Here is a 12631-nt window from a genome sequence, read left to right as displayed (position 1 = left end):
CACTTTCACCCTTGCTGTTTAATATAGCCATTGAACCGCTTGCTATTTGGCTTAAGAATTGGGAGGAATTTAAGGGTATCACTCGTTTCGGTCGGGTTCATAAGCTCTCCCTATATGCCGACGATCTTCTGTTGTTCGTTTCAGACCCCTCATCCTCGCTTCCCCATATACTATCGATTCTGGATCAGTTCGGTCGTTTGTCAGGGTACAAACTGAATATTCAGAAAAGCGAACTATTTTTTGTGAATAATTTGGCAAGGTCACTCCCACGCTCACAATTCCCCTTTAAGATCTCGGAGGAAGGATTTAAATATCTGGCTGTGTTCGTCTCGAATTCTCCCACAGAGCTGTTCCGTAAAAACTTTCAAGCACTGTTGGACAAATGTAGATCGGACTTGTCCAGGTGGGCTGCCCTCCCCCTATCCCTAGTTGGCCGCATTAACCTCATAAAAATGATTTTACTTCCGAAGTTTTTATATCTCTTTCAGCACATCCCTATATGTCTCAACAAATCATTTTTTGTTGGCCTTGATCAACAACTTCTTGCTTTCATTTGGCAAAACAGGCCAGCCCGCCTTGGGAAAGCCACTCTACAGCTCCCTAAGGCGGAGGGTGGTCTAGCACTTCCAAACTTTAGAAATTATTTCTGGGCCTGCAATATTAATAAACTTCTGTACTGGGTCCATTGCGACTCCCCAGCCGCCTGTCCACCTTGGGCTCACATAGAGATGGCATCGTCTAATGGTTCCCTGCACGCGGTGATTTGCTCACAGCTACCATTATGTTCATTGGGGACCTCCCTAAACCCAGTTGTTAAAAATACCATTAAAATTTGGACTCAATTTAGGAAACATCACGGCTTGCACAAGGCTTCCAGCGGTGCTCCGATTTTGAACAATCCCGCCTTTCTCCCTGCCTGCTCTGATTCTGCGTTTCGAACTTGGTTGACTAACGGACTTAAAATTCTCAATGACCTGTACCACGATGGAGTGTTCTCTTCCTTCGCTTCTCTGTCAACAAGATACAATCTGCCTAATACTCATTTCTTTCGATACCTCCAAACAAGGCATTTTATTAAAAAACAATTTCCTCATTTTCCCAACCGCCCCCCAGAAGCAGAAATTGATCGGTTTCTCTCCTTTGACTCTGACCAACGACGTTTAATATCTGTCATATATAATGAAATCGGCCTTCTGAATCCACTTAATACTTCACCTGTCAGAGAATCATGGGAGCATGACCTTGGAGCACCTATACCTGACGGGAGGTGGAGAGAGGCTTTGAGGCTGGTACATTCATCGTCCATATGCGCTAGGCATGGCCTAATACAATGTAAGGTATTACATAAAGCACATTTCACCAATGCTAGACTGGCTAAAATATACCCCAACCACAGCGACACTTGTAACCGCTGTAGGCAATCCCCAGCTGACCATTTGCATATGTTCTGGACATGCCCAAAACTCTCAAGTTTTTGGTCGGCTATTTTCGACACTGTTGGGCAGGCCCTCGATAGAACAATAACACCCAGCCCGCTGACTGCCCTTTTTGGCGTTCCCCAGGTGGACGGTTTACCTGCAACCGCTCGTCATGTCATTGCGTTAACGACTCTGCTGGCTAGGCGTACAATTCTTTTTAAATGGAAGCTCCCCCCCCCCCCGACCCTCACTCCCTGTGTTTATTTACTTTTACGTTATATTATCATTATTATTTTTTTTGCACATCTTATGTAGTATTTATTTATTTATTTACCTTATTTATTTTTTGTTTATCTTTAATATATTTGTTTGAATCTAAGTTTGCATATATTCATGTGTGTCTATATTTGTTGTGGGCACTAGGTGACAATTACCTTGGGAATTAAAGTGGGTGGGTACTGTAAGGGGTAGGGTTTACTATGTTACATATTGTAAAATGTGCAGATGCCTCAACTTGCTGTTGCCATGATCCATCATACTGTACTGTCTGCAAAATTCAATAAAAATATTTGAAAAAAAAAAAAAAAAGATGCATAATTTTTGCTCGGGTAAGGTTGCATTTCATGATTTAACTTTGCATCTTCTGAGGTTTGTTGCTTTGGTATTGTTGCACGCGCCGTTTACGAGTAGCGTGTCTTTCCCCGTTCGTCTCTATCAAAATATAACTGTAAATGTAAACATTGTGTATGTGCTGAAAGCTTCATTTATGGTTGCCTTTGGTAAAAACTTAACTCTTTTAGGTTTCATCACATTTGATTTATTTTATTTAGTGCTTATTATTATTATTTGGTGCTTTTCGAATCACTCGCAGAAAACGTGTGTCTAAGAAATACATATAATATCAAGATAATACTTAAATGGGAAATAACATTTGTTAAAAGTATATCAAACAAATCTTGTTTGAAGTGATCACTGCAAACACGTGCATTCTTCGACTCTGCTTCTTTGGACTGGAGTGTGAGCTGCTATCTCGCCGTTGTTTTGCACTTTTCCGCCCTTTTTGATAACCTCTGAATAAATATTTATCCTTTTCACGATTTGGAAAGTGTTTACAGCAGAAAACAACACAAGTATAGGGCATGTTTTTTTCGAGAAAGGCTAAATGGCACCTAGTACCAATTGACCACCACCAGTATTTATTGGGGCGGGACGTGAGCCGTACGTGACGTCAGTAATATTCCAGCAATTCAACTGGTGGCCTATGAGTTCAGTTCAAAAAAACTTGCGAAAGACTCACATTTTTGCAGAAGATCCTTAAAAACAGCATAGTGCTCTTATAACTCTGACAAAATAAATAGACCAAAATCAAATGTCTACTATAAAGGATGCTGGTTCTATGGAATATACAAAAAAAGAACAATAGTGAAGGGAGAAATCCGGCGCCCCCTGTCCCTGGAAATGTGGTCCCCAAAACAATTTAGCTGAATATCCCTGCTATAGGGTATATTGATAGTAACCCATGTATATGGATACATGGGTTGCTATCAATCATATATGAATATGATATCGCAATCCACCCATTATGTCTATTAATAGAGTATATTCTAGGAATGTAAAAATTTGAAAATTTCCTATCAGGGTTATTGTAACCAACATTATCACATTTATAATTATTATTGCGATATTGTTTAAAGTGCTCAAAAAGCACGGTGGAACAAGGGTTAGTGCGTGTGCCTCACAATACAAAGGTCCTGGGTTCGGGGTCTTTCTGTGTGAAGTTTGCATGTTCTACCCGTGACTGTGTGGGTTCCCTCCGGGTACTCCGGCTTCCTCCCACCTCCAAAGACATTCACCTGGGGATAGGTTGATTTGGAACACTAAATTGTCCCTAGTGTTTGAATGTGAGTGTGAATGTTGTCTGTCTATCTGTGTTGGCCCTGCGATGAGGTGGCGACTTGTCCAGGGCCCCCGAATGGAGCTGGGATAGGCTCCAGCCACCCCCACAACCCCGAGAGAGACAAGCGGTAGAAAATGGATGGATGGACAAAATAAATAGACACACTATTAGAAAACCCACTAGTTTTGCATGTTTTGTGATTTTTACGCTTCACTGGTAGTGTTTTAGGCCATGTCTACACTAAGGCGTTTAACCCCTTAAACCAGAGGTCGGGAACCTTTTTGGCTGAGAGAGCCATGAAAGCCAAATATTTTCAAATGTATTTCCGTGAGAGTCATATAATATTTTTTAATACTGAATACAACTAAATGCGTGCATTTTTAAGTAAGACCAACATTTTTAGAGTACAATAAGTGTCTTATTCTTTTTAATAACATTGTTATTCTGAAGCTAACCAATAATAAATAAAATATCTCTTACCATTAATGCGACTTCTTGAACAGGTGCGGTAGAAAACAGATGGATGGATTAAAATGCATGAGAATGTTTTATATTTTGAACGTTATTTTTAACACTGTGATTACCAGTGAATTATTCATTACTTATCGTGTTAAGCAATGGCAGATAAGATTTATCTGAGAGCCAGATGCAGTCATCAAAAGAGCCACATCTGGCTCAAGAGCCATAGGTTCCCTACCCCTGCCTTAAACAAATAATTATTTAGCCTAAGCCACGTTTCAGCCACTAAACCAGCGTTTAAGGTCCCCCTCCTCGGACACATTTTTACACGGCTAAGTGCGCCGTGCATTTCTTGAATCTCCGGCACTTACCTTTGTATGGACTCATTGATCGTTTACAAACTGAGTTCAGAGAGGAAGTGACGCCAGAAAGACGGGAAGTGATGTCAGAAAGACCGCGCCAAAGCCAGCTTCATAATAAAGTGGTTTCGTAGCTCGGATGTAAACGCTGGAAATATGAAGGCGAGTCATCCAGACATGCCCGTGTTTCTCATTCTTCTACATGTACAGATGCTTGTGGAAATCACACATTAATACCTTAAGAGAAAGCGATTGCAGCTATTTCGGATACAACACTTATCAGACGGCAAGAGAACTTTCCAATGTCAGCTGTGATTCTACTTAGCGAAAAACTTTTATTCATTTGTTGAAGGAAAGTCAACGAGAATGCGAGCTCCCGTGGATGTGATAAAAAAGGTAGCGTGTGCTTTGTATTACCTGGCGGTCGAGGGAAAACTACGGAAAACGGCGAATGCTTTTGGACTGGCAAAGTAGACTGTATCAGTTGTTGTCCGCCATGTATGTCGCGGACTCAACGTCTAGGTCCAGAGTATATAAAGTCACCAAAAACGAATGGCTAATGAAGGTGAAGGCAAAAGAGTGAGGAGTGTCCTAACCAGATATCTAGATCCCAAGGTTGATTGTTGTAAAATGTTTTTTGTCACATTTTGTACTTTTACGTGTTTATTAAAGATTTTATTAATTTATGATGTCTCAGGTGTGATTCACTACAATAAGGCCCCACAGCACACTGGATTCTATTTAACTGAAATACCACAACACTGTATATTGTTCAGATAAGTTACATTTAAGAACTTGCACATAAAACAACTGTGGAGATGACTATGATGTGTGCATTTTTCGCGCATGCGTATTAGGTCGCGTTGCGCTGGCGGACGGAGGGTGGCGGGGGTCTTAAATGGTGGCATTCTTGTGTGTGGACAAGGATAAGATTAGGTGTGATTTAACTGTCTCTTATTCCTCTAAGTATATATCACTATGTTCTAAGAGAGTACAGCTTGTATTTTCAATGTGCACAATTGAATATCTTAGTAGCTCAGACAACAGTGTGTTTATATACGTTTAGATTGGGGAATGTCGAGTCTTAATGTGGAAAAACGTTAATGTCTCTTGTTTTCATGTTAGCATTTAAGCTAGCGAACTGGCGCCAGCCAGTCCGAAAGTTTATCAAAATGCAGTTATCAATCACAGTTTTTCGATAATTTTGATTTAAAACGGTAAAACTAACCATCTGGAGTTTTACCGCGGTTATCATTAATACAGTTTATCGTTACATCCCTATTAGTTCATTGCCCCTGTTTTTGTTTATCATTATCTATGCAGTATATTTTTAGCATCTGTATATTGTATCTACATCCATCTATCATTTACTATAGTACGTTAATCGCTCTTTATTCTGTACATTGGAATCTATAAATAAATACTGTATGTCCATCACGTCTAAGTAATCTGTACATTTTGGCTGGTCAACCATAAGTCAAGATGTACGTTCATTCACTGCACACTTGTCAGAGAGAGGATTCTTAAATGATTTAAGATGACTGCCAGAAATGGTTTACATTACCTGGTAAAAGATGTGGAAGTTCCTTTCATTAGCAGGTTGGCAGGCCACTCTGGTCTTCTCCAGTAAATATGTTTGCACAGATGCCCCGACTAGCAGCTGACACCTTCGTTTAAAAGCGAATAGTTTTGAGTGTTCAACATCTCATCATCTCATGAGAACCAGTGATTACCTGTCAAGCTGGAGCTGGATGTACTTTCCAAAGCGACTGCTGTTGTTGTTGCGGAGTGTGCACGCATTGCCTGCATGGAAGACAGAGAGAACCAGCGTCCACAGGAGTACTTTTTTTATTTAACATACTGTATAGCATCATGTCTTACCAAAAGCTTCCATGATGGGGTTGGAGTCCAGAACTCTCCTCTCTATCTTCTCTACAGTGTCCTGACTCTCCAACAGGGAGGAGGAGGTTGCAACTGTGGCGTAGTATTTCATCAGGCAGCGAGAAGTCCATGTCTGTGCAAGAACAAAAAAAAATCCCTTACAATTTACCTATTTTTTTATGTTTGAAAAACACAGGCAGGTATCCGAACTCTTCTTTTCAATCCCTTACAGAGAGGGATTGTTCATTCACTAAAAATCAATTCAATTTCCAACACTCATCAAAATTAGCAGTTAACTATTTGTTTTTTTTAATTTGTTTTTTTCTAAATAAGTTTGTAGTTTCTCCGATAAATTTAAAGGAGAAGTATGATGAATTTTGTCTTCTCTGACTTATAAATGTTGTTACAATGTTGAACACTAATGTCTTTGTTTGCAGTTTTGCAGTCTGGCTACATTGTGACATCACAGCGAGGTGAACGTACTTATTTGGACATTAAGGCAAGTTCCCAGCCGGGCTATAACGAGTATTACTTTTTTGTAATTATGGCATGCATATAACACCGACATGCAACATGCAGTGACATAAATGCTGCTAAAAACAGCTGTTTTTGTATGCATGTCTGAATTGATCGGCGAGTGTGCAGGTGTACCTAATGATGTGACCGGGCGAATCTATATAATGCTTATGAAGTTTATTTTCGACCGCGTCTGCAAAAATAAAAATGACTCCAAGATATTTATTTATAGTGTCTATTTTCAAAAGATAAAGTACAATACTTTGGGAGAGGGTGGGAATGTGGTTCTACTTGCAATGTGAAAGCGCCTCCAGAAAAACACCTTGCAGACAGGCTCAAAAACAGGTTGTTAAAGTGACTGTGAAGCAAAATTTACACCAAAGCATATCAAATACACATTATCTAAACCACAAGGAAGTGTTTTAAAATGTAGATTAAAATCATCATAGGTCCCTTTAAAATAAGAAAAATATGTTGTTTTATGCTGCGGCGCTCTATCACTATGTTATTATTATCCATCCATCCATCCATTTTCTACCGCTTGTCCTTCTTGGGGTCGCGGCGGGTGCTGGAGCCTATCTCAACTGCATTCGGGCGGAAGGCGGGGTACACTCTGGACAAGTCGCCACCTCATCGCAGTCACTATCAACATTATTTGACTCCTCATTGTCTTGTTCTGCTTTAAAGAAACTGCCTATTGTCTGTCTTACCGACATTCTTTATGGGAGGTCCCGGAAGAACAGTTGATGGAGGTTACTTAATAGAAATGACTAGAAACGCTGAAAATAATCGATAAAGTCAGAAACATGGCACCTTCGCTCAGTCCACAGCACATTCATGCACGTAATAAAGACAAGTCAAAAGAAAAGCCAGTTATTTAATGTGACCACTTCTCCCGCAAGCTTATGAATGATAGCCAACAAGCCACACCAGCCAGGAGAGCAAAGCCAGCGTGAATTGCTGTGTAAAATCCAAGTACGTTTGCTAATATTGGCCGACTGATATCGTCTCCAAATATTGACATTAAAATTGGACATCAGATCATATACATATAATTTTTTCTGACAATGATGATAACGGATAAGGTATTGGTGGTATGGAACCACGTGACCTACAGGCACTTCTGGGTCGCAACTGCTGTTTCTATGGAATAGGCAACCGAGGAGAGATTTATTAATCTAGTGTATTGTTACTATTAGTGAGGTGAGACATTGTACCATAACTGTATACCAATGATTCTCAAACTGTAGTGTTTTTTTTGTATTGGTACACCAAAGAATTACTTGATTATAGTTAAGTATATGTATGTATATATTTTCCTATAATCAAACACAGTGTTCCTGTTTAAACTGTTTGCAATGTTACAGTGGACAAAAATACAATTATAAAAATCTATTATAATTATAATATATATAATTATAATTATAAAAATACAATACAAACTTTGGAACAATTTCCCTTGTGGATCATTAAAGTTTGTCTAATATTAAGTATACCTGTTAAATAAAACCTCTGCCTTGTTTTTAATGAATATGAACTACGCTACTCTATTTTCAGGGATGTGAGCACACTTTGAGAAAAAAAGATAAACATTTTTATCAGCACAAGGTGCTGCCACGCAAACCCCTAAATACAATTTTGAAAATCAAGACAACATTTACTGCAATTGGGTGCATTTCTACACTATATTTTATCATTAGAATTATTCTCATCCAGCAACCTATTTTGGCTGTTGTCCCATGTAATGTACCACAGAATGTTTAGTTGTTTTAGTAGATAACTTACAAAAATTATTATCATTGAAAATGTAATGTAAAATTATATAACATGCATGCAAAGAACTAAAAAAACTTTACTAATCGGCAACTCTGTCCTGTAACCACAACCCCTCGAGTAATATACTTCTGGTGTTGTGACCTCTGTTTACAATCAGTCACATCAAAAATATATCTTCTCGCTGGCTACTAATAAATACTCTAGAACTACAACTGGTTCGGAACTAACAGTATTTGGATTGTAATCATCTAAATATGATTAGCAGCAAAGTGAACAGCCGTCAACGTTGAGGCTCAGAGAGCAAACGGAGACCACAACATGTAAGCAGTTAGATGGGTTGCTAACTAGCAAGCTTGTTTCCGTGCCCCCAATCTTCTCCTTGTCCTGCAATTCGATCCATACGTTGGTGGTGTCCATACCAAGGATAGTATCAGTATATGAGTAATGCTAGATCAATGTTTTTATTTTCTCAAAATATGTTTTTGTTATTTTTTTTATGTTTACAACTAGTAGGTTTTGCTTTAGTTTAGTTATGGTTACTATTGACTTTTGATCAAACAATTTAATGTAATACAATAGAATAAGGAACTCATTCAAATATGTTGATATTGTTAAACCGTCAAAAGCACTTACTACAAATAAATGTAAACTTTTACAGTTGATACATGGGTTCGATATGGGCCAATCTGACTCATGGATGATCGGTTTTGGAATCAATCAATCAAAGCTTATTTATACAGCCCTTAATCAAAAGTGTCTCAAAGGGTTGCACAAGCCACAAGGACATCCTCGGCTCAGATACCACATCAGGGCAAGAAAAAACCCAATGGGATACAATGAGAAACCTTCGAGGGGACCGCAGATGTGGAGACCCCTCTGGGCGACCGGTGCAATGGATGTCAAGTGGATCTAGTTAATAGTGTGAGAGTCCGGTCCATAGTCAGCAGCATAATACCATGATTGGAACATCCTATTAAGCATCTCTAGGAAATGTTGTGATAAAGCTCATTTTGAAATAATGTATTGTGTTCTTATTTGATGACATCAGGCAAAAATTTTATTTTAACAGAGGGGTGATTATTTTCTATAGATACTGTGCGCCACCTTGAATTAGAGCAGGTGGTCACACCTGATTGCTTTACCTTCCCAGCACCGCTCTCCCCACTGACCACCAAGGACTGGTCCACAGGCGCCAACTGACCCTTAACATTTCTGTAAGCTTCCTCTGCCACGATAAAGATATGTGGCTTGGACTCCTGCAGAGACACATTACGGCTTACAGATGGGATCACAATTCATATACATGTGACAATTCATATATGCATATACTATTTCAGGTCTGTAATGTCTATCAGTTTTAAACCCTTCCACTATTAGAAATTATTTCTTGCGTTGTTGCAAATACCTTCAGCTTGGGAGTACAGTGATAGCCTGTCATCGTATCCAGGGAGTAAAGGTCAGGAACAGACCGGAAGGGGTTAAGAGCCACTAAGGTGCAGCCAGCGTGGGTGTAAAACACCTTCATTCCATATCTGGCCTGCAGGCATAGCAGAACTGCCAAACAGAAACATTATGTCTCATTAGGTATGCAGTCAGTGTGTGTACTACAGTAGTGGAGGTCAAATGAAAACACTGAGCATATGTAAATTTAAAAAGAGGTGAGTTGACGTTAATATATTTTAACACTGACAGCACAGGGAATAATAAACAATGTTGGTTATCGGGAACACACAACTGCACTCTTTATAAAGTCATAAATCAAAACATTTATGGATCTGGTGAAATTCTAAACTGTGTAAGTAATATTTAAGGAGTAACAGGCTGTCAACAAATATCAAAAAAGCGCAGAGATAGAGATGGAAAATATAATTTGAGAAGTAAACAGATTTTAAAGCAGCTTTGTTATCACAGTGTCACGTTGTGATTGTTGGTGTGACCCCAGGATGCAGAGACAGCAGGGAAGATGGTCCCTTGATAGGAAAGGCAAGTGAAAGCAACATAGGTATCAATGTTCTGCCACAGTTGTCAAAAATATTGGAAAAATTATTTGATAATAGACTTCGTGGCTTCATTGAAAAACACACATTATTATCTGATTGTCAATATGGGTTCCGACAAAATAGGTCAACTTCATTAGCTTTAAGTGATCTAATAGAGAACATTACTAACGGTATCGAGAAAAACAAATTTGTTTTAGGAATTTTTATTGACCTGCAAAAGGCTTTCGATACCATTGACCACCAGATTTTGGTAAACAAACTGGAAAACTATGGCATAAGGGGAGTGGCAGGGAAATGGCTGAAGAGCTACTTGAATGAGAGACAGCAGATTGTTCAGATCGACCAACATCAATCTACACTCATGAACATAACCTGTGGAGTCCCCCAGGGGTCGATACTGGGACCCACACTATTTATAATGTATATCAATGAAATATGTAAAGTATCAACACTGCTGAAGTTCATCCTCTTTGCGGACGACACAACCATTACATGTGCAGGTGACGACGTAAAGCAACTTCTGGCCTCTGTAACTGAGGAGATGATCAAGTTAAAAACTTGGTTTAATACCAACAAATTGTCTCTGAATTTAAAGAAGACCAAAATCATGCTCTTTAGCAATCGCAAAAGTGAAATACCCATCAGGATTGTTATTGATGATACACCAATAGAATATGTTCAACAAAATTCATTCTTAGGAGTGGTGAAAATATATCATGGAAGCCTCATATAAATTACCTGAGGACAAAAGTTGCTAAATGTGTTGGAATGATGAGGAGATCATGTCATTTATTGAACACCAATGCTCTGCTTTTATTGTATCATTCATTTATTATGTCATATCTAAACTATTGTGTTGAAGTCTGGGGAAATTGTTATAAATCCCATCTACAGCCTTTAGTCACTCTGCAGAAAAAGGCCATTAGGATTGTGTCCAATGTTCACTACTTACATCATTCAAATCCACTATTCATGGAGTTAAAGCAACTTAAACTGCACGATGTGATCAATTTTAAAACTGCTCAAATTATGTTTAGGGCATCCCAAAACTCTCTACCATCCAATATACAAAACCTATTCCAGGATAGAGATGCTCACCATAGTTACAGTCTAAGAGGAAACAACAAATTATATTTTCCTATATTTAGAACAACTTTAAAATCAATGTGCATTTCAGTACGTGGAGTCAGTCTGTGGAACAACTTAGGGGACGAGTTAAAAACCTGTTCTAACATGATTACATTTAAAAGACTGTTTAAAAAAGAAGTACTGAAGAAGTACAAGGAGGAAAGAGAGTGATGCCCTCAGCACAGAGCGATGGGAGAGAGGTGTATGGTCAGAGAGTGTTTGGGCCTGTGTGTGTGTGTATGTGTGTGTGTGTGTGTATGTGTGTGTGTGTTTTGTCTCGTCTTGTCTTGTTTTATAGTAACAGTGGTACTATTGTATTGTTAGTGTACAGGAGTTTTTCTTGTTTTTGTTTGTATAGTATTGTTCTTGTATTATATTGTTTATGTTAAATGTGGAATGAGTGAGAGGGGTTGGGATATTATAAGCATCTGCTTCATCCAACCCCTTTTCAAGCCTTGCATAAATGTCCCTGCCAAAATGTTTTAAAAAAAAAGTGTGTGTTGTTGTACTGTGCAGGTTTGAAATAAATAATTCAATCAATCAATCAATCAATGTATAAAGAGTGTGGCTTACAGAGGGTGAAGCACACAGAACATAGCAGAAACACATAATGAACCAGCAACGTCTGCCACGTGATCCTGACAAAATAAACCCTTCTTATTAGTAACTAAGGACAGGTGTGAACAATCAGCGCTCCAACAGGAAGTAGAAAACAAGGGAGGAAACGGAAATAAATACCAAACACAGGAAACCACAAACAAAAGCCCAACTGTCATGAAGAATCATGACACCAAACAAAGCAATAACAACACATTCAATTTAAAAATAATTACAAAACATATTTTTGATAGGTACAACTAAGTTGAGGAAACAAAGAAAATATCTTAAAGGTCTAATGTATTTATACAAACTACATTTGATGAAATTGATGAGTGGGTTTATTTTTGTGACTATATGTGGATGTAATTATATGAAATGTACTGTGTATTAATATAGGGACTATTGTCTAATACTAAGTATCAGGTGATTAAATATTGAATTGTTGATTACAAATCAGATTATCAGCTTTTGCTTCTTTGTGCTCCTTTTAGGACACACATAATGTGTCTATTTTCTTTGACCTCAATTGGTACTATTTTGTTTTGCAGAATACGATATTCTATTGGCTATGCTATTTTGTTTGACTTTTGTGATGGA

At 38.5% G+C, this 12631-nt stretch overlaps 1 protein-coding gene across 3 annotated transcripts in view; it reads right to left on the bottom strand.

The window, feature by feature from the left end:
- myo19 (myosin XIX) overlaps positions 1–12631 on the bottom strand; it is a 30290-nt gene that overhangs the window by 14738 nt on the left and 2921 nt on the right. For 2 of the 3 annotated variants that reach the window (XM_061961721.2, XM_061961929.2), the window contains 5 exons: positions 9712–9860; positions 9449–9562; positions 6015–6147; positions 5867–5936; positions 5698–5800 (listed from right to left, as the gene is read on the bottom strand). In XM_061961721.2, coding sequence (XP_061817705.1) covers positions 5698–5800; positions 5867–5936; positions 6015–6147; positions 9449–9562; positions 9712–9860 — 569 coding nt within the window. The remainder of the gene's footprint in view (positions 1–5697; positions 5801–5866; positions 5937–6014; positions 6148–9448; positions 9563–9711; positions 9861–12631) is intronic. The other variant, XM_061961928.2, reaches the window with a different exon arrangement.

This window comes from Nerophis lumbriciformis, linkage group LG09, assembly GCF_033978685.3.
Source record: "Nerophis lumbriciformis linkage group LG09, RoL_Nlum_v2.1, whole genome shotgun sequence".
Lineage (NCBI taxonomy): Eukaryota > Metazoa > Chordata > Actinopteri > Syngnathiformes > Syngnathidae > Nerophis > Nerophis lumbriciformis.
This window is presented reverse-complemented; position numbering and strand designations above follow the sequence as displayed.